At 43.6% G+C, this 25378-nt stretch overlaps 1 protein-coding gene across 2 annotated transcripts in view; it reads left to right on the plus strand.

Annotated features, from left to right (window-relative positions):
- LOC147706907 (epoxide hydrolase 1-like) overlaps positions 1-24802 on the plus strand; it is a 243490-nt gene extending 218688 nt beyond the window's left edge. For both annotated transcript variants that reach the window (XM_086926167.1, XM_086926168.1), the window contains exons 8-10: positions 3728-3836; positions 16684-16809; positions 24128-24802. In XM_086926167.1, coding sequence (XP_086782293.1) covers positions 3728-3836; positions 16684-16809; positions 24128-24329 — 437 coding nt within the window. In that variant the 3' untranslated portion in view covers positions 24330-24802. The remainder of the gene's footprint in view (positions 1-3727; positions 3837-16683; positions 16810-24127) is intronic.
- The last annotated feature ends 576 nt before the right edge of the window (positions 24803-25378 follow it).

The raw sequence follows: 25378 nt of genomic DNA on the forward strand, positions 1-25378 counted from the left end.
ACAATAAGATAAGCATTCTTTATAGTGCTATTTTTTTCCAGAAGCGCTTTAACTTACTGATGTATTTCAATACAGTTATGATATTATGATATGTTTTTAAGCTCATAGTGTGCACCCATTGAACCCGTATATAATGTTGAAATCTAATTTTAAATGAGTGGCTAAGCAGAGCAATTGAGTTCACAGTATGGTTCCCATGTTTGTTTATTACAGGCCACTGCAATATTGATATCCTGAAAGACTAAAGCATCTTTATACCGAATTCAGTTGGTAAATGTTAAAAACCATTTAACAATTGCACACCGAATTTAGGTTACAAAACATGAATACATCTAAATACTAGCAGCTCAAGCATAGTTTCTTCTTGCATTAAGAACCTGATGGTAAAGCTAGAGGTGCCACCCCAAGAAGTAAGATTATTAGAGGCTAGAACTGCAAAAAAATACCATATTTCTGATATTCATAATGTTAAGGGTCTAAACACAAAAAACACTAGATGGCATCAAAGCCAGGTGGAAAAAGACATACGCCCAATAGAAAATGGGTTATGGTAGGCATCATGTGCATATACCCGGGACCTATCAGCAAGGTAGGGTTACTGTTTGGTCTAATTGAAATCTCTCCATACAGTGTAAGATGCAAAGTTTCAGCTGTGGATGTTGGGGTGAACTAATACTGAAATGTGCTTATGAGGCTGTGGCCAAAAGGCTACGTCTATCCACCTATTGTAGTGTGTCTTGTCATGGGGAAATACAGGAAGTAAGTTGGTAGCAATCTGGAGGCAAAACTCTGTTTCCCTTATAACATGTGTATTTGTAAAGAACACGATTACCCGAAGGTGTCCTGGCTCTGAATAACAGATGTTTGTTACCCAACTCAATGGTGCTCATTTTATCGACCTCAGATGGATGAAAGGCTGAGTGGACCCTCCGGATTTGAACCTGTGACTATGAGGTCAAACACAGGCCCCAGCAGTGGATGCCTTAGTCCACTGAGCCACCAGACCCGAATGGCCTTTACCAAGTAAAGATATAACACTATGATGGGCCAGTCCATTACCATCACCCACAGTAAAGGGAGGGGTTGTCTGGAGATATTTATAAAAAACTTGAAGTCCCTTAGAAGAACATAATGGACTTGGTTAAGTGAGCACCTCAAGTCAAGGAGAACCGGTAGCAATGTACAATAGAGCCACTAGCAAAGAGATTACTCATTACAAGAACTCAAAAACTACCCTGTAACAAATATGTAGACAACAATGCTTCTAAGCGTACAGGTGGAATATTATGCCATTTTGCCTGCATTAATCACGTATTTGGTGACAACTGTAATATGTTAATCTTGCAGGCTCCATATTTCCTTTTGCATTGTTGTCACGTAAAGTTGCCAATTGTTTTCCAATTGTTTGCATGAACATCGAAAAATGATACTAGATAATATATACAGTTTTAAAAATTCTCTTCATTGTATAAATCATTAAATCCTTAATCATGATTCACTTAACTTCCTTTGTGTTACCCCATGCGCACCCCAAAATGGTATCTGAAATTTGGTAAACTTTCTTCAAATATTTCAAAAGGTTAGCCAAAAATTGATTTGAATGCCCCCTGTATTCACTGAAAAAGGGACTGAGTTGTATTTCTGGCCCAAATGCTGAAAATCCCCAATATTAATCCGTTATTTAACAACACCACAACACCGAACCCGCGTTGTCTGCCATGTTGCTCTCTTGATAGCTCTTTACTTTCTCCTGTTGGCAAATTGGTATTTTGAGCATGGCGGGTGTTGCGAGGAGTGGTCCGAGTGTTACTAGCCATATCTGATTCATTTCATTGGTCTTTTGCATTTGAGCCGGAACCAAAAACATTTTTGCAGTGAAGATATGCGTAGAAAGAAAAAGATAAATGATAGCCAACTGTGTATTATGGTATGCAAAATAGTTACAGGACTTAAGTCATCACATTTTTAAAAGGCAATGCTTTTTTTAAAATGCTAAGCTTCCAAAGTATTTTTTAAAGTGAAATGCAAGAAAGGGGTCCTGTGTGGCAGCGGGGCATTTCTACTGCTGTATAGGACTATGAATCCGCATGCTGCAGTCCTTCTGCGTCTTAGAATTCTTGCAACAGGGAACGCAAAGTATGCAGATGTGTCATTTGTATGTTAATTTTTCTTGTCACAATGAAGAAAAAAACAATAAAAAAATATATATATTTTTTAAAACAGAAGATGGGTGGAAAAGGCCTAGCAAAGCAGTCTTGTCATTTTGTAGTCACACAAGTGCTTGACTTCGGAACCACTTAATTTTTTTAAATTACCATTCTGTGGTGGATCCGTAAATAAAAGAAAATATGAAAATGAAGTACAGGGAAAGTGCGTTCATTTAAAAGGGAGGGTTGGCTGCAATTTGCCGCATATCCATCTAAAACAAGTTAAGGTTTAAAAAAAATAGGGCTATAGGTGGCTGTCTGTATAGGGGAGGATGGTGGCAACAGAGGAGCAGGTCGGAGTAGCAGTCCGAGGAGAGAAAGGGAAAAGTAGCACACGAGGAAGGACTCAGCCAGGCTGGCAGTGTGAGGTGAAATGCACAGGAGGGATAGAGTAAGGTAGAGGAAGGGGAGAAATACACAGGCAAGAGCAACACGGAGTATGGGGGAGAGAAGCACAGGTAAGAAATAGTAACACAGAGTTCAGAGGGTGAGGGAAGTACACGAGGGAGACGGCTGTAAAACACATGCTCTCTCATTGAGTTTTAACCTATAAGAAAAAGTATTTTCCTATAATTGAGCTGTGGAGGGACACGATTAAAGAGGCTGTACCGAGGGGGGAGGGGAGGGTGTACAAACACAAGACTAACAATTCAAGGCATGTAATAAGAAGTGAGTTAATATTAGTGGCAATAAAGCAAACTAGTGGTAAACCGTGGTTGGGCTTTAAGTCCACTGTAAATTCTTGTTGCGCTGACAATAGTTATTTTGCAACCAGGCGGCTTGTACTGATTCCTAGGCTCATCCTAAATAGTATTAATGATACTCAGTTTAATTCTACTGAAACACCTGACAGGAATGGAATTTGTAAATCGCAAGGGAGACTGCATGGAGCGTTTAATTCAGTAAGCTATTTGTAGTATCCTAGCTATATTGTAGTTTGTCATCTTTGAGGTTCCTCGTCGCCATAAAATTGTAATAACTTGGTCCAGACTAGTAGTGGTATCTCAGTAGTATTTATTGTACACGTTACATGTCCAAATGTTCAGCCCCACCAGGAGCAGCCAGCATGCTGCTCAGCCCTTCTCAACTGTCACCTCACACTCCCAACATTCCATATTACATAATTCGGGGAAAATTCCATTAGCGTAGCAAGAACCACATTAAAACCAGGATACTACACTATTTTAAGTGGCGGCTCTTCCGCTAAGGCGTAGGAGCATCGCCCTAAAGCTCTTTGAGCATTGCAAAAAAATAAAATTATAGTAGGAAGTTGTCATTTTAATTTTCTCTGTGGACTGAAATCCAAGTTAGAGAGGGCGGGGCTCGCTGCCGTCAGAGGGAGTTTGCACTGTGTAAGTGAGCATTGACCCAAATTTTTCCACTGCTGTTATCTTTGTGGATATGAAGAGATGAGTATTTGTAAAACGTTAGAACTGAGGGGCAAATATATTAAACCAAAGCAATAAATGGGAACGGAAGTTCTCTGGTACTGAAATTTTCCCTCCTGTATTTTCTCCTAGGTATTGGGTTAAACAGCTCCCCGGTTGGACTAGCTGCGTACATTTTGGAAAAGTTTTCTACCTGGACCAATCCAGAGTTTCGTGATTTGGAGGACGGGGGGCTAGAACGGTATGTACTTGAGATGTGCGGCGTAATGAATCTGAACACCAAACACTGAAGTTGGATGCAATATACAGAGTTGTTGTCATGTACTGTTAAACATTGTAGCTGAACTGGTAGCCTTGTTCTGCTAATAGCCGCTGTTGGGTACTCCATCCTCCACTTTTATGTAGACCCTTGAGTAGAGTATTTCTTATTCAGTTACCTTCACCACTTCTCATATGATAATATTTACAACGTTATTATTCATATCAGAGCCCTCGCCTCACAGTAAAATCGGGTGCCTGAGGTAAGTGCTCAACAGAGGCTCCAAGACTAGTTCAAATCTCCATTATGAGATCTTAGTAAATAACTACAGCTTACTATATTAACTACTAGCCCTAGCTGTCTCTCGTCATTGGCCACTGTGAGTCCATATCGGTGTATCTCAAGTATACCATAATAGCTTCCAAGCTGAACGCAAACGCTGATGACTGCATGTGCAAATCCAACATGCGTCCTGGTTCACATTTTCCGTCACAGCTGAAGCCATGAACTAGGCCCTTATGCACAGAGATATACTTCATTAGAAAAAGCCGTCATTGTAACTTCATCATTCTAAGATTCTTTTTATTTCTTAAAACACTGAATAATCAATGGCACTGTAAAATTACACCCTTAAGCTTATTGTAAAAATTGACCTGGAATTATACCGATGGCATCAGTGCTTGGCAGCTTCTGTGTTGTAGTTGGCAATTGTATTTTAGGATTGTCATAGTATGTTGCTATACACAACAACCAGGTTGGTTTTAGATCTTGCCGCAGCAAAGGGAAGTAACCAACCAGGCAGCCGTAGGCATCCTATTTTAGGTCTATTCTACAGGGCAGTGCATCTGTCTAAGTTGCAAAAAACATTGTGTTCTTACCAAGACTATACATGGGTTTAGAACCCACCCATAGCTTACCATTCCTGTCAACCTGTTTCTTCTTTGTGTTCCAGCTTGTCATTCTTCTGTTTGTCCCTCCCATGGAGCATAGACTCTGTACCATCTATTTTTATTTACTGGCATCTATGCTTTCACAGCGTCCTTTTCAAGCACCACCTTCTTTTTGCTTAAGCAGTCCACAAGGATGCATTTGTTTTTAATGTCTCCGTAGTGTACTCCTCTTCCCCTGCACTCTGCAGTGCTCTCTTGTCTCCTCTGCGCTTCACTCCACCCTCCTCCATGTTGTGCTCACTCTTGTGTCCTCTCCCCTGTTGCTTTCTTTTTTTTTTAATCTTTATTTTAAAACGTTTTTTTATACATATACATTTCCATCCAGTGTTACAGCACACTATATCCAGTCCTATTTCAACACGTTTCCAACAAGAAAAAAAAAGCAATGCAATAGGTCTCGCATTAGGAAAGTTTGAGCTATTGGTATTGTTAATGACAAATTTTTATTTATGTGTTGGTTTTGAAAATAGCGAAATTAATAGCTTTGTCATTTACAAAGACAATACTTTTAACTTTCGCAAATGTGACACCTATAGCATTTGTAATGCAATGTGTGTGTATTACGTGTCTTAGATGTATTGATATTACAAATAACAATTGCTTTTAATTTTTTGAAATAATTAATACTTAAGTTATTGTAATTTATAATGGCAATAGCTTAAACTTTTGTAAATAACTTTTTTGAAGATTATGTTCAGTATATTTTATTGTGACGGAAATCCAAGAACAAAAGTGAAATATTAAACATTTTTAGTGACATTTGTAATAAAGCTCGAAACATTGAGAGAACATATTTGAACCAGTTGTTGTTGAATGGTTGCACAGACTGATGCTGTGGTGGCGCTGAGTAGTGATGTGGTGGCGACTAGTGATGCTGTGGCATTCAGTGATGCTGTGGTACCGTATAGTGAAGCTGTGGTGCCCCTGAGTGATGCGATAGAGTGTAATGATGTGGCGTGTAACTATGTGGCACTGAGTGGTATTTGGAGTGTATGTGGCGTTGAGCACACTGTAATTATGTAGCATATAATTATGTGGCACTGAGTGGTATTGTGTGGAGTGTATGTTGTATTCAGTAGAGTGTGCATGTAATTATGTGGCACTGAGTGGTATTGTGTGGAGTGTATGTTGTATTCAGTAGAGTAATTGTGTGGCATGTAATTATGTGGCACTGAGTGGTATTGTTTGGAGTGTATGTTGCATTGAGTGCATTGTAATTATGTAGCATATAATTATGTGGCACTGAGTGGTATTGTGTGGAGTGTGTGTTGCATTCAGTAGTGTAATTATGTGGCTTGTAATTATGTGGCACTGAGTGGTATTTGGAATGTTGCATGGAGTGTAGTGTAATTATGTGGCAGTGAGAGGTATTTAGAGTGTATGTTGCGTTGAGCGCAGTATATGTTGCGTTGAGCACAGTAAATGTAAATTGTAAATTGATACTTGTATAGCGCACTACTCACCCGCAAGGGTCTCAAGGCACTTGTACGAATACCGCTGTGGAACCCATCCTGGCTTTCCCTGTGAGGCCTCCACTCCTGGGCACCCCCAAGGTGGAGGCCAGGCATCCTTAGCGTTGTGGGGGCCGTTGTGGAGATTAAGCAAGCTATTGCCCAGAGTTGCAGAGTGGGACTCCATGATTGGAATAGGCACCGAGGCGAGAATTATCAGGTCCGTGGAATTTTGAGCCCAAGACCCGCCGCGGCGGGGAATTGAACCCTGATCCCGGGCTAGACCTCTGCATCAGGGTCTGCCGCTCTAACCATTGAGCCACACTTCTCCAGTGTAATATGTAGCATATAATTATGTGGCACTGAGTGGTATTTAGAGTGTATGTTGCGTTGAGTGCGCTAACATTTTGTATCATATAATTATGTGGCACTGAGTGTTATTATGAGGAGTGTATGTTATGAGTGTAATTGTGTGGCATGTAATTATGTGGCATTGAGTGGTATTGTTTGGGGTGTATGTTGCATTGAGTGCAGTGTAATTATGTAGCATATAATTATGTGGCACCAAGTGGTATTTGGAGTGTAAGTCACATTGAGTGCAGTGTAAGTATGTAGCATATAATTATGTGGAACTGAGTGGTATTGTCTCGAGTGTATGTTGTATTCAGTAGAGTGTAATTATGTGGCACTGAGTGGTATTTGGAGTGTATGTTGCGTTGAGCGCAGTGTAAGTATGTAGCATATAATTATGTGGAACTGAGTGGTATTGTCTGGAGTGTATGTTGTATTCAGTAGAGTGTAATTATGTGGCACTGAGTGGTATTGTTTGGAGTGTATGTTGCATTGAGTGCAGTGTAATTATGTAGCATATAATTATGTGGCACGGAGTGGTATTTTGTGGAGTGTGTTTTGCATTCAGTGGGAGCATTTCTGAGAGCCCCTACTTAATATCTCGGCCAAAGCATTACTAACGCAATGCCATAGACGAGACCTAAAAATGAAGGACTGGTTCTAATAACTATAAGCACTTGAATATATACAACATTTAGGGGTTAAAATAGTGAATCCTGCACCATTAATGCACATAAACATGGCAACCAGAGAATGAAAACCCGAGCAGTGAATAAAGGAGCGTTCCTAGGATATAATCCAAAGAGACGAAACCATACCGGGAAAACACCATGTGTGTCATGCTCAACACCAACACAAGTGAGCCAGCAACAAAAGAACGCTCAGGTAAAAACTCAATAATATGAACTCCTGCACCACTGTATTGCAGACCAACCAAGTGAAATACAAATGCATGTTAACTGGTAGCTTACGTGCTGAACACCAAGGAGATCTAATTTGGAAGATGTGAACTGAATGTTGCTATCTGAACAGAAGGGGAAATAAAGTATGATTGTTCAAACAGACATAAATGAACAAACGCTGGTACTCATAATACCAAATTAATGAAATACCCTACCTTTCTGAGCATGTACGCAAAGACGCACCACTGAAGTCTCATACCCCGCGTACAACAAAACTTCTAATGTCGTGAGGTAGCATGGGAATGGATCCCATTATAAACTAGCCAGCGTGGGGACATCCTTAATGACATCAGCTGGGTGTGGCCCAAACTACAGAGTGGCAGCTTTATGAAATATATTGTATATTGCCTGCATTACATGGACAGAACTGTTTGCCAGAATACTGAGCACACAAGTAGAATGCTCCAAAAATATTGTATACTATGGCACACTTCACGCCAGTGACACTTACCGAGTCAGGGGCACTGCGGCGGGTGCCCTGCCCTCTGCCACCTGCTTCTGCCCGTCCTGCCTCTGGCTCCCATGCATGCACAGATGTGGTGTGTACTGAATAGCCTGTGCATAAGTAGCCACCCTGGGACAGCCATTGGCGCTTCCTCCACCCTCCCGCCTCCTCCGTAAGTTTTCATTTCCCGGCAAAGGCTCTCGAAAGTGAAACTTACGGCCCAGAGGCGGCCGCGCGCACAGCTTAGTGTGCACAGACCCCGGCCTGCACCCTCAACTGAATGCACACTTAGAAGACACCACAGGCAGGCACGTAACTCTGGATGAGGGGGTGTACAAAGGGAGCGCGCGAGAGCCGGCGGGACCAGAGGGTGGAGGGGCGATGCTGTCCCATGCGCTCCCCGCATCTGCTCGCATCTCTGCCTGCCACCTGCCGGGCTCGAAGCCGAGGTCTCAGCCGTGAGAGCGGAGCGTACGGGAGTTACTGTGCGGCACATCGCTAACAATAAGATTCACTTTTAGGAACTCGTATGCAATTCGCCCCCCAGGGGGTGTTATCTGAGTCCAGGGAAGCAGCAGTGCTGGAAGGGGGAGCGGGGATGTAGGAACAGACTGCTGCTGTGTGAAGAGGTGTGCTTGTGTTTTGCCAGACTGCTGCTGGGGGTTGAGGGGAGGGGGAAGGAGGGAGGAGCGGGGATGTCGTGCTTTTAGCGGGTGGTAGAATCCAGTAGGTGCAGGTGCCATTCAAGTTTGATGTACAACACTGTGAGTGCTCCATTTGTCCCCGCATGCTCACCGGCCCGGATTGCCCGGCTCCAGATGCGTGCTCCCTTTGTCTGTCCTCAGGATGGGTGCGAACTTCCTTTGCTCGGAGGGTCTGTCCCTGGAGTTGGGACGGTGCTCTCCAGTGCTGCGTGCTTACACAGCTGTTCTGACTCTGGGCGCTCCTCTGGGACGGTGAAGCTATTTCAGGGGAGGTACTCCCACACGTGACTCACTCCGCAGCTCAAAGTTACTTCCAGCAACTTCAGTCAACACTCGCAAAAGCCATCTGTCCGCGGGTGTCTGCTCCAGATACAAGCACTGTGGGGGAGAGGTCGGCGGCAGTGAAGGTGCCTGCGAGAGGCTCATGTGGCGTCGCAAAAGTGAAAGCATGGGGGAGCGCGAGAACAGACGCTGCTGACGCCGCCGTACACGCTCACAGCTCGTGCCAGCAGCAAACGCGCGCTCACAAGGACAAATCTGACACTGAAAAAGCGTGCGTCTGACTCGTGTCCACATATTCAAGTAAGCAAGAGGTATACTAAAGTATACAAGAGGTCTCGAATGCTCGACCTAAAAAAGGGAAAACAAAGTACACTTTTATATAAAGGAGAAAGCAATTTGGCATATTATTTTAGTCGCTTTTTACATATTCCTGATAGCGCTCTGCTACCTAACAATCCCTTGACGCTAAACAATAGTAAAGAGTTAGAAAAACAGAAACAAAGAAGCAAAAATTGCAAAGATCCCTAGAAAAGCGTGCTACAGGAAGAGTCCTATCTAGGTGACAGTTCATCCCCCTTTTCCAATGTGCTATGGGCCTCCAAATTTTGCACCCCAGAGCTCTGGCTCTGCGGCCCTTCCTGTCATAAATTGCTTTCTCTAAATTGTATGTAGACAGCAGCCTGGCGATCAAGGTTTGGAAAGTTGGAGGAGTTTTCTAGCCAGGCTTTTGCTATGCATATGCGGTATACTGCCATGGCCGTAAATAAGAACTCCGTAGCCTGACCACCTGCTACTCCCGACACCCCAAGGATTATTCATTCTGGCGACAAGGTTACCCTAACCCCTTGCGAAGTGTCCATAAACTGCTCGATTGCAGTATTAAGGGAATACAGCTGTGGGCAGCCTGCGAATATGTGGATTATTTCAGCATCGGTTGAGTCACCCCCCGCGCGCTTTTCTGGCAGTAGTGTAGTACAGGGAGTACAAAGTCTTATAATGTTGTGCTTGTAGAGCTGCTGAACATAATAAAGTACGTCCCATATCCAAGGAGTCCTGGAATCCCTCGTGTGGTGATCCTAGTTTCTCTGCCCACTTGGTGGCATGCTTCTCCCTGTCGTCTATTTTAAGTGCATTCAGTTCAGCATATAACTGCCGAATCGAACAGTTCCCACTGCACTCTACATAATCTAATATTCGGCAATGGCCAAATCCTAGTGGACCACCCTGTTTATTGGCAAAGAAACTTCTCACTTGTAAGTACTTAAAAAAGCTCCTGCTACTTAAATTGAATTTCGTTTGTAGCTCTTGAAACTGAAGCATTCCCCCCTGATCACATAAATCCCCAACTTTCTTTATGCCTTTATTCTCCCACTCTGTCATGACAGCATCCCTAAATATATCCCCCGGTAATGAGGCATTAGTAGACAATCTGGTATACCTATTATATCTACCCAGCCCTATTATTTTAGTAAACGCTCTCCAGATGTTGTACGCTGCTTTTAACGTCTTAAACCTTGTGTGCTTAAAATAACTGAAGTTGATCGTGTTTAACAGGCAGTTCTCTGCATCCCCACCCATCAGTGCCCTATATACATTTTTGCCTACAGGTCTGTCACCCGATTGCTCGTGCCCATTGCTTCCGCCCCCTATTAATCCCTGAAAGAATTGTAGTGCTGCCGCCCAGTAGTACAGCCTGAAGTCTGGGGCCCCCCAGACGCCTTTTTCTCTAGGATGGGTGATGTGCCGATACGCCCTCCTCGTTTTCCCTTGTGTCCAGATGAACCTATTCAAAATCAACTCCAATTTGTTAAACCAGGCATGCTCAAAGAATAACGGGATTGCTCTAAAAACATACAATAACTTTGACAAAGTAATAATTGTAATGACATTTATATGCCCCACAAGAGTTAGATGTAAATTATGTATCCTTTCCACATTCTTCTTGACTTTTGTTATTAATGGCTCCATGTTTACCTCTACCAGACTATCCAGATCTGATGTTACCCTTATCCCTAGGTACACTGCCACTGGAACCACCCTCGCATCCTGATAGGCTGTAAAGTTGTTTTGTACAATTTGTGTCTTCTCTTTATTAATCGAGTACCCTGAGATTGCCCCAAAGTTCTTTTCCTCCTGCTCGATTTCCACAATGGCTCTACCTGGATCCGGGGTGATAATAGCATAAGTGAAAGTTTTGTATTCGCTACCATGCAGAATAACTGGGAGGATGTTATTATTGCCTGCTAACCTCCGTAATAATGGGTCTAAGTACACAGCAAACAACAAAGGTGAGGAGGGGCACCCCTGCCTAGTCCCCCGTTTTATCTGTAATGTGTCTGTGTGGCCTTTATTAATTTTAACCCTTGAGGTGAGCTCTGTATATAAGGCCTGGATTGCCCTAATGTAACCCCTACCAATACCAAACCATTCCATAGCCTTCCAGAGGTAGTTCCAGGAGACCCTGTCAAAGGCCTTTTCCGCATCTAAAAATACAGCCGCGACAGGATCTCCTGAAACTGCTGCTGCGTCCAACAGATTTATTATCTGCCTCGTGTGCTGCATAGTCCCTTTCCCAGGGATAACCCCATGCTGTGTGTTGCTAACCAGGCTCTCTATGACCCTCCCTAATCTTAGTGCCAGTACTTTTGAGAACATTTTCGCGTCCGCGTTCATTAGCGTGATTGGCCTGTAGGAACCCGGTTCCAGGGGAGTTTTATCTTTCTTTAATATAACTATTATGTCTGCCCCCATGAGTGGGGAACCGATTACCCTTGTTGTGCCTGTCGTAGGGTCTCATGTAAGTCTTTGCCCAATGTTCCCCAGAAAGTTTTGTAAAATTCTGCCGGAATTTGGTCCGGGCCTGCAGCTTTCCCTGAGGGGAGCTTATTCACAGCCTCCCCCCACTTCCTGTAGCGTGAAAGGGAGGTCTAACTCCTCTTTCCCCTCTTCTTCTAATACAGAGTGTGGTATGTCCTCAAGGTATTCCGTAGTCTCTACCTCCAAGGTTGGAAGATGCTGATCATATAATGCTGCATAATACCCTCTAAAGACCTCCCTAACCTCTTCTGCCTTATTCACCACTCCACCCTTGCTGTCTGAAATTTCCTTTATTTCCCCTGCTGCCAGATTCTGCCTCATCCGAATTACCAAAAGGTGTCCAATCCTTTCGCTAAATTCGTAGCATTTTTCTTTTTTGATTAAATAATTACTTGCTGCTTTCCTGAAGATGCTTTCGCTTGCCTCTGCTTTATTTATATCAATTTTTAGGAGAATGTCCACCAAGGGCTCCTTCCTTGCTATAGCCCTGATTAGAAGTTCTTCTAGAGCTGCAAGCTCTTTAAGCATTTTTTCTATTCTATTCCGCTCCTGTCTGTTTCTATAAAGCGTGTAACTCAAGGTTTCCCCCCTGATTCCAGCCTTTTACCCCCGTCATTGAGGCCACAGACATTAATAGAAGCAATTTTTAACGCCATCTGTATTCGCTAGGTATTTCCTTCTCAACCACGAGCTTTACACCAATCTTTCCTAATATGCCTAACAAGAATGTGTGATGCTGTGTTATGTTAATGTGTGCTGTACAAACCGTTCCACCACCACCACCGACCCCCCCCCTCCCTACCCCCATGCATCCCCCCTCCCACTGGCAGCCCTCCCCCCCCTTCTACAGGCAAATAGGTCAAGCATGACCTATGTGTGACTGCTGTTGGTCATAGTTGTCGCATCCCTCTCCTTCCCCAACCTACATGGATCTGCTGCGGTATGCCTATGGACCCTCTCTAATCGCTGGTGGCCCTTTCCCTCTATTCGCCTGTCCCCCTTTCTGGTCTTTTAATTCATCAAGAAACTGCCTTGCTTTGATCTCTGAATAAAACATCCTGACCTGGCCTCTTGTGATAACTTTTAGCCTAGCAGCGAACAAGAGGTATGCCTCTGAGCCTTGACCTTAGAAGGGCGTGATTAACTGCCTTAATTTTCACCTTCTTTCAACTGTTACGTGGCAAAAATCAGGCCTTGCAAAAAAGGTGGTGCCGTTGTATGATTTTTTTTAGAATTTTCCATTGTAGGCTTTTTACCACTTTCTCTTGATCTGTTTTGAAAGACTGCCATTCCACCATATCATCCTCCAGTCTGCCAGTTCTTTCCTCCACGTGTGTTACCCTGTCCGCCACCTCTTCTTACAATTTATTCACTTTCCTAAGTGAGGTTCGGATTTTTTTGGTAGCCTGCCTAGCCCTCTGACTCTCTGCTCTTGCTTCCCCCTGCATTTGTTTCAGAGTGTTAAATAACAAGTCCATTGTAGCATGCTGAGGGGGTGCCTCCCCGACGTTCTCCGCTGTAATCACTGCCGAGGGGTTACCTTCTTGATACACATTTGATGTAGAGGAATAATTCCACAATAGTTACCCCTGTTGCTTTCATGCCCGTGTGCTTTACCTTCCCACAACCCCTCGTTACTTCCCTCAAACCCACCCTCTGTAGCTTCCTACACCCGCACTTCAAAAAAGAATTTCCATGCATTTGTTTTTCATTTGCAGACCCCTTTCTAATCTTAAAATTTAAAAAATAAGCAGTTGTATCATATGTTTTCTTATTTATCCATAATGCACACCATTAGGGATGCTCTACAGCATGCCTAAAACCCATTGTCTAAAGTGCGACCTATTGGCTTTGCCAATGGTTGCTATCACTGGCACTAGTGTCCTGGTCGTGTGGTCTACTCAGCCATCCTTTACACTATAGACCATGCGACATTCACCAACATCCTGGCTAGTTCCATGACATTTACAGGTACCGGACTCCTATCTACCAAACTGACACCATCTTCGAAAGATGGGCAACTTTAGTTGATTGTGGCTTCTGTCTCTCATTATCTTTAACCTCTAAAGGAAAGTTCTGAGTCCTTCTTGACCATCGCAATCCAAAGACATGCCAAAGACCATCACCTCTGTCTGGAAGTCTCCATAGGTATGGGCCTTACTTATTCAAGAACCCCTTCAATTCTAATCCTAACCTGGGTGTCAAGGACCTACGTCCAGCTGAACCTAGCCAGAATTGAATTAATTCTCATGGCCAATAGTGCAAGATAAGCTCAGATGCAGGATTCTCTTTCCTACATGAAGCCTGAGTGACACCGCAGTCCTGTGGATTCATCAGCAACAGGACACTCTAATTCAGGGCCTGGATTCCCAAGAAAACCCAGATGGCACAGCCTCTTGTTGTAATGTAGAATAACATGCTACTTCTGCAAAAAAGGCTGCAGAATTTCTGTTATCCTTTAGGACCTCAACAGGGAGCAGGGCACTCCATCTTCTATGGACCTGTGCTGGTGGTTGCCTGTTGATTCCCACATATACTTGATGACTTGTTGCATCATTTGCAGAGCCATTTTAAATATGAACCACTTCAAGCAGTCAATGTTGTGCAATCAAGAAAGAAAAGAGTGGTAACCGAGCGTTCTCACTCCAAAGCCTTCTGTCTCTGTGCATCTAGAACATCATTCCCGATAGAAGGTCCAAACAGTCATTCCAGCATTCAGAAAGAAGCTTAAAACTCCTCTCTTGAGCGCGACCCCTTAACCATCATCTTCAAAGACCCTCCCAGCTGCCTTCAAAGCCAAACAAGATGTTACCCTTCCTCTACACTTTTACACAATCATGACTCCTTCCTTTTCCTCCTGGCAAAGTCTTGATGTAAACTTTACTGCTTAGTGCGATGATCGCTTGCTGTCATTTTGTGACTAAAGCTAAATATGTATCCTAGAATGAAGTGTATGGGTTAGAAAGTCCACAGAGACCCCACTATGATAGAAAAATGGAGCAAAACAAACAAACCGTTTCTTAGCTTCATCTGAGGGATTAAGACAAAGCTGCTCCATTGATCAGAAGAAGGCATGGCCTTCGTGGCCAACTCCTCTTCTTCGACCCATTCTGACCGCCAGTGTCACAAAAAGTGTGACCAGGAGGAGTGGTCATGTTGGGAATGTGCTGGCTGCCTTCGTTATAGGATCACTGGCTACCAATGCCCTCCAAAAAGCCTTAATTGATTGCACAATTGTCTTTGACTGTTGCAAAATGTCCTTTATGAAAACGCTGGCCGGATGACTTCTCGGCTGAACCAGCATAGCCTAATAATGGCACGAAGACAGGGACCTTGAGGTGCATGTTTACTCCAGCATCACTGCAGACGAATACTGTGGAATGCAGAAACATCTGTTGGTGAATCCCAGGGCAGTAAAATACTTAAAATGGTGTTTTTTATGACATGAATATATGTGGTTTCATCACTGACCATTCAGGACCAGTGAGTTGGAACTGGGATGGGCCCAGTGCATTCCAAGGAGTGAGGGAGTGAGTACTCTTGTATTCTGGGCTGGAAAAGATCATCTGAGAGTTGCTGCCTGCAACGCCTGCGACTAGAATCATGACCTGGAGCTGGGTGTGCATTATTCCTCTACTCTGGTGCCAACAGCCTGATCCACAGGCAGACTTAGATTTGATCTAAATTCTGGACTTAATTGATTTAAACCTATATCCTACATCCTTTCCCTCTTCTGCATCACTACTCAGTGATGCAATGTTTCTGGTTCTTCCTGAATTTGTACACCTGTATAGCTCTGCATGGCTCTGTAATCCTGTTGGGCATTTATCATTTGTTTATCTTGTTGTTATAGACATGTCTCGACTGCCCTTTTGGTCGAAATTGCACTTCAGAAATACCCCATATCAAATAATAGGTTTCAGTGTGTTCCACCCAGGGGTGTTATTTTTGTGAGATTGACACGTGGAATCTGCTGGACCCAGGCAGTCGGGATAAGTGCTGTATAGAGAGGAGTAGCCACAGCTTGCTCTGCTTGCAGTCGACCAGAGTAGATGCCCTCTATCGGTTGCTCTTTTAGGTTTCTTGTCTTTGTTGGTTTGAAATTTCAGACTTATTCAGCTGATTAGTAAAGTAAAAGCCAGGTCTTTACTTCCTCCCTGACTTTTCAATGGGCTTGTATGTTTGTTGTTGTTGCTGGAAGCCGCGCCATAGTGTTGCTACTTGTACAGGAAGTCAGAGTTCCACCTGCACTAATGTTCTTTTAAGAGGGCATGGACAGCTGAGATGAAGGCCTAGAATGCAGTGCTCTGTTCTGTGAATATGGTTGGAATTCAGCTTAGATGTCCACCTGGAGGATGCAGAGTGCCTTGAAGGTGGAATGAGGAGCTTGAGGCTCTCTGATGCCTGATACAAAAAGTCTGGACCAGGCAAACAGGTTTACGTTTTTCTTGTATGAGAGAGGCGAGCAGATGGAGGGGAAGAGCGCTGAAGCTAACCTCCAACCATGCCTTGCCTCATGAATCCTATTCAGTTCTATTGTTCTTAAACTCTTTAACATGTTATCTCTCTGTGACCTGTAAAAACGACATCAGTGGCACCACTAATACAATGATCAAAATATCTGATGACTTGATGACAACTGGATAAGGCCCAGCATGTCCAAGACTGATTTCATCTTACATTTCCTTACAATGCTTGTTCAGCTCCTCCCTTGATAAGGCATCTACATTACTTTTATTTGGGCCACAAATTAGTTTTGGATGAAACAGATTACCTTCCTAAATGCCTGCTTTTTTAGAAAAGTACAGATAAATGTGCATACATGTGTCTTTAAGGTAATATATTCCAACGCTTTTTTTCTCTTAAGGAACTACTCTCTGGACGAACTTTTAACCTGTATTATGATTTATTGGGTTTCGGGCTCCATCGTCCCCTCCATGCGTTTCTATAAGGAGAACCTGGGAGAAGGTCTTGGTCACAAGAAGCATGAGCGGTGAGTATGTCCGGCAAAATGTTTTGACTTTTTTTTCCTGGGTAGCCTTTCTTGTAGCTAAATGATAAGTTAAAAACAGGAACATCCATTTTAAAAATAGGTAACCCATTGGTTGGGGCATTGTCCTTGATCTGACTTTGCAAATATTGTTGCCCAGTTTGGAAATTGATTGGCCATTGTCCATTTTTTTATAGTCATGAATGATTAACCAGAACATTTAGAATCCCAGTTTTACCCATGCTTGTAATCGTGTGGAACAGGGAAACAGGAAAAATATTTCCTTCTAGGACTTTCATCAACAGCAGACATAACCGAGAAGCGTTTGCCCTATCCCACCGCCCACTTGATAGGGAGAGGACGATTGGCGCCGCAAAGGTGCAACATAAAATAAGACAGGTAAGCATGAGAAAGCAATAGGAGTGTTTGCAGCGAGGAGGTACGAAGCATGACAGAGGCGAACTAACTATAAAAAAACATGGTGGGAGAGTAGAGAGAGGTCTGCCTTAGGGGTATCATCTGTAAAGATACATCAGGAGCAAAATCAGTTCAAGTAGACAAATCGCCCCAAATCCCACAGGTGATCTAGGGGGTAGCACCAGTATCTGAGACAGCTGAGTCCAGGGTGGGTAAAACAACTGTAGCGGCCATCTTAGTTGGGGGCAGCGTTTGCACGCTCTTGATTGGCCAGCATAAAAGGGCTCCCCAGGGACAGGCTCTCCAATTTGCTGTATGCTTTTCCCCTCCTGAGGCGGAAGCCGGGAGGTAGCTATTTTACTTTGAGTTTGTTTTCCTGCACCTTTATACAACGTGTTTTAACTATCACCAGCTTGACTACGAAGCTTTTAAAATTGTAAGAAAGATATTGTGATTTCTACCACTTTAATTGATTAGTGGCGGTTTATCCCTCCCTGCCCTCCGCTTGATTAAAAGCGGTACCTTAGTTGTCACGGAACCTCCCCGTCACTCGGACCAACTCCAGCCGATTTGAGCGCTGAGACAGCTGAGTCCCGGGCGGGTAAAACAACTGTAGCGGCCATCTTAGTTGGGGGCAGCGTTTGCACGCTCTTGATTGGCCAGCATAAAAGGGCTCCCCAGGGACAGGCTCTCCCATTTGCTGTATGCTTTTCCCCTCCTGAGGCGGAAGCCGGGAGGTAGCTATTTTACTTTGAGTTTGTTTTCCTGCACCTTTATACAACGTGTTTTAACTATCAGCAGCTTGACTACAAAGCTTTTAAAATTGTAAGAAAGATATTGTGATTTCTACCGCTTTAATTGATTAGTGGTGGTTTATCCCTCCCTGCCCTCCGCTTGATTAAAAAGCGGTACCTTAGTTGTCACAGAACCTCCCCGTCACTCGGACCAACTCCAGCCGATTTGAGCGCTGAGACAGCTGAGTCCCAGGTGGGTAAAACAACTGTAGCGGCCATCTTAGTTGGAGGCAGCATTTGCACGCTCTTTATTGGCCATCATAAAAGGGAGGGGCTTGCCTCCGCGCAGCGGACACGATCAGCAGACGCGCCAGAGTCAGGCCCGTCTACGCCCGTCCACGCCAGGACGGGCCCAGGGGCCACTGACCCTGTTCCTGCTGCAATTATCCCAGTTCCACACGGTATGACTACCACCTATACTGGGGAAGAGTTAAAACGGCTTAGATACCTTCCTTTAGCTCAATGCACTTCATGTATATTGCCAATTCATAATTTTTACTGCACTAACTGCGGCTTCTCCATGGGCCGGATGTCTATGTGCAACCAAATGAAGCTCTTGCATAAACGGGGTAAACCTAGGGGTAGAACAAGGGGTTTTAAAACTCCTCCCTCCTGCACTAAACTACAGTTCTGGAGCATAAACTGTAGATCGCTTCCAAAACACAAGAACAATATCCATGACCTCTTAACTGATGAAAAACCATATGCCGTGTTCCTTACAGAAACCTGGCTTCATGAAAGCTTGGGGCCAGACATTGTTGTGGCGATTCCCGATGGCTACGTAATAGTCAGGAAAGACAGAGACATGGGAAAAGGAGGTGGTATCGCAATAATCTTTAAATCTAATTACACTTGTACTTTTGATGCCTTCCCCTTGCTCGGTTGTGAAGCTGGACATTTCAAACTTGCAATCAGCCCCCAGTTTACTCTATCTGGCCATTCTGATCTATCGTCCCCCTGAAAACTCGAATACCTGGACGGCGTCCTTTGCAGACACCATTGCTCCTCCTTCCCTGAAGGCAGCCAATTTTACCATCCTCGGCGATCTGAATCTCCATCTAGAAGATGATCAATGCAATGCTAGCAAACTGTTCTTATCTGAGCTAGAAGCTCTAAACATCATGTTAAGCAATTCAGGGCCAACACAATCTGCAGGGCACTTATTGGACCCTGTCCTTTCCAATCTCCCACTCGAATGTTCTTCTTCTGCGCGCCCCCTGGAATGGTCGGATCACTATGCCGTACACTTCGCCTTACCTCGAGTAACAACCCTGACTAGTGATAATGGCAGTAAGGATGTGCTTATACGTCGGTGGAGTAAGCTTGACATAACTGACTTCAATAAGCATTTGATGAACACCCTCCCTAACACCGATACGTCCACATCCGCGCTAATACCAAAGTATCTAAATGGTTGAGTTCTACCATCGACAAACTCCTCCCTTTAACATCCAAAAACCCTTCATCCCACCGACCTCCTGCACCCTGGTTCTCTGAAGACCTAAAGCGCATGAGATCTAACTGAAAAATCTTTGAAAGGAGATGGAGACGTTCCTACTCCGCCTCACGTAAAGTGGCCTATAAGGAAGCCCTCAGGGACTACCACCATCAATGCAAAATGGCCAGAGCTACCTATGTTGCTAACACTGTTACCAATGCCCAAAACTGTCCTCGCACACTTTTCTCCATTGTGAAAAAACTAACAGGAGCGGACTTGTCACCGGCTCCCCCTGCCCTAGACGCAGCTCAATGCAATTCTATAGCCGACTTCTTCATATCTAAAGTAGAACGTATCTACGATTCATTAAGTCCCCCTATATCAGTCACCAGTCACCAGCGCTGCGAGGCCTCCGGGCAGTTATGCGCTATATATTTTTCATTTAATTTCATTTCATATCCAATGACACACTGATGCCTGAATCAGCACTGACTCCCGGACATCTGCCTTCCACAACGGCCAAACTTACTAGCTGGTTACCCTTTGACGCTTCCTTCTCCTCCTGCCTGAATAGTATTAAATCGGGTTCCCCAACGGATCCGGTACCAGCCAAAATTTTAAAACAACTTGATCCTGGCCTACGCCTTGTGTTAATGCAACTTCTTAACTCCTCATTATCTGAGTCATTTATCCCACAGGAATGGAAGCATGCCATGATTGTCCCCTTACAGAAAAAGGCTGGAGTTGATACTGCCAACTTATCAAACTTCAGACCAATTTCACTGCTTCCCATTCTATCAAAGATCCTGGAAAAGCACATTAACGCACAACTAGCCCATCTCGTCAAGAGCTCGGGATTTCTACATCCATCCCAGTCAGGCTTTAGAGCACATCACTCGACTGAATCCACACTTTTAGGAGTAACCGAGAGTTTGCGACACAGTGTCGATCGCAGAGAGACATCCGCTCTCATTCTCCTCGATCTGAGCGCGGCATTCGACACTGTGTCACATTCCATCCTCCTTACAAATCTTCGGTCCCTAGGTGTGGAGGGCGCTGCGCTTGCCTGGATAGCCTCTTTTCTGAGTGGTCGAACCTTTCAGGTCTTCTCTACCTCTGCCTCATAAAATATTTGTCCGTTGGCGTACGGCGTCTCCCAAGGTTCCATACTCAGTCCTTTATTATTTAACATTTATGTAAGACCCCTGGCCACCATTGTGGAGGAAGCCGGTCTCACTCTATACTCCTACGCCGACGACACACAAATCATCTTCTCTCTTTCTAATAAAGAGAGAAACAACACCTCTGCCCTGAAAAAAGGTCTGACCCGAGTCTCTGAGTGGATGAAAAGCAATTTCTTAAAATTAAACGGGGACAAGACCGAGGTTGTAATACTAGGCAAGGATAAGGATCTTTGGGGCCCACACCATTGGCCAAATGACATGGGACCTACCCCTCAGCCCGCCACTGTAGTACGCAATCTAGGGTTTCTCATTGACGATAAACTTACAATGAGACAGCAGGCTGTGAAGGTGGCCTCTATCTGTTTCGCCACCCTGAGATGGCTTCAAAAAGTCCTGTAGATATTGCCCCTCTCCACACAAAGAACTGTAGTCCAGGCGTTGGTTGTTTCCTGCCTGGACTATGGCAATGTCCTCTACCTTGGAGCCGACGTGACAACCATAAAAAACCGCCAGGTTGTCCAGAATGCGGCCGCTCGGCTACTCCGCAACGTTCCCAGGAGAACATCTGCCTCTCCATCACTCCGGGACCTTCATTGGCTCAAAATCCCAAGCCGAATTAAATTCAAAGCCCTTTGTCATGTTTTCAAAATCAAACAAGGCTCAGCCCCAAAATATCTTCAGGGCCTTATCCATACCTACAAACCTAGCCGAACTCTGAGATCCTCAGGGAATGGTGATTTTTCCATTCCCAGATTTAGGCTAGCAAAAATGGGAGGCCGGTCTTTTGCCCATCTAGGTCCGAAATTGTGGAATACTCTCCCTGTAACCCTGAAGACAGAAACCAACCGTTTCCGCAAAGGACTTAAAACTTGGCTCGTTCAGCAGTAAATAGAAGCTTCCCATCAGTAAGATCAGCATGCAAACGTCTTCTTCTTTTTTCTGTCCCTTAGCGCCGGGAAACCCACTGCGGGTAGCTGCGTGCTTTATAAGTTTAAATAAATAAATAAATAAAATAAGTCTGTGAACAAGACGGCAGAAAGCCACAGGTCCCCAAATTTGCAGTGAACGGAACTGGGTGTCTATTCAGGCTAGAGAATAAATGGAAGTGTGTAGGAGAGGAAATAATTAACAATGGAGTAACCACCAGGAGGGGCAGAGGTTGTTGGTACATGATCCTGGTGATAAAGTGTAAAAAGTGCACAGGCCTCAAATTGAGAGCCCTGATAAACTAATCTTGGAAAAAAGCACACACACCTGACTTTGCCACTGCTGATGACATACTGAAAACTCGAGGCATTTCCTAGCGGCCCATCGATTTCCAAACTGCACAGAAAATTGCATAAGATGAGTGACTGCATTGCAGGGAACAACAGAGGCACAGAAAACATGGACATTGTCTCGCTACTAAAGTGCCTGGGCTTGCAGAAGTGGCATCATGCACTTTTGGTTCCCGATGATATCATAGACGTGACACCTTGTCCCACTCTCAACTCGACAACCCCCTATTTCCTGCTGAGTCTTACTGGGAAGGACAAACTGTGGAAACAACAGAGAGTTAACAAGACTTGTAATGTGGTGTTTATTTTCTGTTCCTGTTGCTGTTTTATGTCCCTTTAAACCATAGGTAGCAAGGACAGTGCCAGGAGTACCAGAGGTCAAGCAGGGGGTAGCCGATGGTACCCAAAATTGGTAACCATGACCCAAGAAATGGAAAAATTGTCGAGTTTGTACTCTCAATGAGCAACAAGAAATAATCTATCTTGAAAGAACACAGAGCACTGACCTGTATAATAAAGCAGAAATGCTAGAATCGGTAAGAGTGAAACCGGTTAGGTTCATCGGCTGCAGCCCAGACAGAGTCGAAAGACCTTTGTAACTGCATCATTTTCTAATAGATTCCTTTGACCGTGAAGATGACCTGCCACATATAGAAATTTGCTGTCAATTGTAAATGAACTTAAACAAAACAACCCAGGAGGCAGATGGAGTACTTGGTATAATAGTGGGTGGCGCAGACTATAAAAGGGCAAAAAAAGAGCCCTAGAACCAAGCGAGTCTGAGACCTACTGAAGTCCCTGGTGATGCCTAAAGAAGATGTGAATTTATCTTTAACCTTGCTATCTCGCTACCGTGGTCAACCTGTTGTTCTGTCCTCCACAACTCTAGGGATGCACAGAGACTATAATAGACAGACCATGGCGAGAAAGGGTTTTGGGGTCTCTTCTAAGAGCACCTACTTTTAAAGTTGTCAACCTTTGAAACACCATTACGCGGGAACTCTCATTTTGTGTGGAAAAATAGCACCAACCTAACTAGTGGAGAGGGAAATCGTTTTTACAATCAAAACTTAGAAGAATTTGCTCACTAACCCTGTGCAGAGATTTCTCGGTCATCATTTATTTATTGAGACTTTCAAGAATAGCATCAGGCAATTGGTTCATCATCTTCTCTCTGCATCAAAGTACTGTGTTCTACAAGAACAAACGTCTGATGTGGAAGATTGTTATTGCATAACAGTGGCCCAACATGCAGGTAGTTTGCTCCCTGATCTTCTGGGCCATTATGTGGTCTCCCTGCCAGAGACCCCCAGGTCTCGTATGAAGGTTCCAGGTAGGGAATACAACGGACAGTCGGCCCGCCCTAAATAATGCTGGGTGGCCATCACTATGACACAGCAGTCATATGGGCGTTTTATTTCACTATTTGGACTTCCACAATTTCGAATTTCTATAACTTTGATGTACCTTATATGTTTATGTTGGATTTTTGTATTTCATTTTTTAAAGTTTTTAATTGTTCTTATTTTATTAAGTTATAGCCATATTGAATGTTTACTTTTTAATATTTAAGTGTACATTTTCCCTTTAAATGTATACATTTATATTTAGGGGTGTGAGTATATGCACATATATTTAGTCTCTCACATTGAAAATGTACTGCAAATGTAGCTAAACAGGCAAAACTCTGCGCAACCATACTCAACCACTATCTTCCATCTGAAGGACTAGGATCCCACATCTGCTTCTGCTAATTCTTTACATATCAAATAAATGTGACATGGAGCATAGACATTACCAAGGAGCCAGACTTTAGGGCGCACTTCAACTAGGTATTTTGTGTATTCCCAAATGTCTGCAATTAAAAAGAACCTGCAGTGGAATAAAAAAACAAAAACTTTCACTTTTCAGGTGAAAGTTTGCACATGTAGGCATAAATAACATTGCGTGCCCCTTAGATTGGTGGGCATGACCACTACCGAAGTCGTGATGATTTCCATTTCTATAATAAACTAAACAAATATATCATTAATGCTGAGAGATCAATGTACTGTTGGCCAGCGTCTTACTCCTATCTCAACAGTCGTTTCTCAAGAGTGCCTAGAAGCAATTAAATTAGGCAATGTGCACTGCATGAACAACGTAGGTATAACATGTATTGCATGGTCAGTGAGGAGTATTACTTACAATTCCAATTATATTTGTTTGCAGAGTTAAAGTAAAAGTACCAACTGGAGTTGCATCGTTCCCCAAGGAACTGGTACACGCACCTCCCGCGTGGGCGGAGAAGAAATTCACGAATATCGTCTCATTCACCGACATGCCCCGTGGTGGCCACTTCGCAGCTTTTGAGCAACCAGAAATTCTGGCCGCAGACATCCGGCAGTTTGTGGGGAAAGTGGAAAGAAAGTAACTTCTAAGATGAGAAGGGTGTTTCTGGTACACAGCCCAGCTTCCGTGCATCTAGCCAAGCGTGCCCAACCTCTGTACCGGGCCAGTCATTTATTCAACCAGCACTGTAAGACAGGAAGTTTAAGAAGTTAGCAACTTTCCAACAGGATATGTTTGTGGAACATTGAGGAGACTGTTTTGGAATATACTGTAATCATGTAATCTTACACACACAATGTAAGGTAAAGAATGCATATTCTAGTGTAGACCAAATCACCATAGCAGACATTGATTCTAGTGTTGTAAATGTAGTTTCCGAACTTGGCAATATCCATTATAAGACTTTCTGCATCTCAAAAACGACATCTATAGGCCTTCTATGTAATTATTTTCTGTTCATTTACATTAATTTCTTCAGGAGAGATGCGCTTAGTTTAAAGTTTGCTTCAACGAGTTCATTTTCTCTATGCAAAAATAAAGATTTGTCCTTTTCCAGCCTTTGTGTTTTATTGATTCTACTAATAGAGTTACAAAGATTACAAAATATTTATTTTTTAAATATCTTTGATGTGAATTTAGTAATGTTCCACAAAGATTGTGACGCTTAGCAGAAGTTGCTTTCAGTACCATTGAAGATGGCTTCATCGTTCCAAGTAACCAGTGAGCTGTTCCGCAGTGTATCCTTTAAACCATGTTTGATCAGTGTTGTATGGCCTGTTCTGAAATTAACTATATAATTCAGCATACAGCAAGTATTAAACTACTAATGGAGAAGAACATTAAGCATGTGTAGTTTTAGGTCCAGGCAATGTAATTGCTTATTAAAAACCATAACCATTGAAAAAGCCAAACGGCTGGCTTCCTAATTAAGGAAATAAAAGAAATCCTCTGAAGATTAGTGTGATCAGGTGTGGTAAATGTCTGGACGCATGTGCTATGAAAGAACCGCCATTCCAAAAAGAGGCACACAATGGAAAAAACAGTACTTAGAGTGGTAAAACATCTGGAGCTTATCACACAGTTTTTTTGTGTTACTAATATTGGACATTTTGAGCAGGGTTCATTTCATTA

Source organism: Lissotriton vulgaris, chromosome 6, assembly GCF_964263255.1.
Source record: "Lissotriton vulgaris chromosome 6, aLisVul1.2, whole genome shotgun sequence".
NCBI classification, from domain to species: domain Eukaryota; kingdom Metazoa; phylum Chordata; class Amphibia; order Caudata; family Salamandridae; genus Lissotriton; species Lissotriton vulgaris.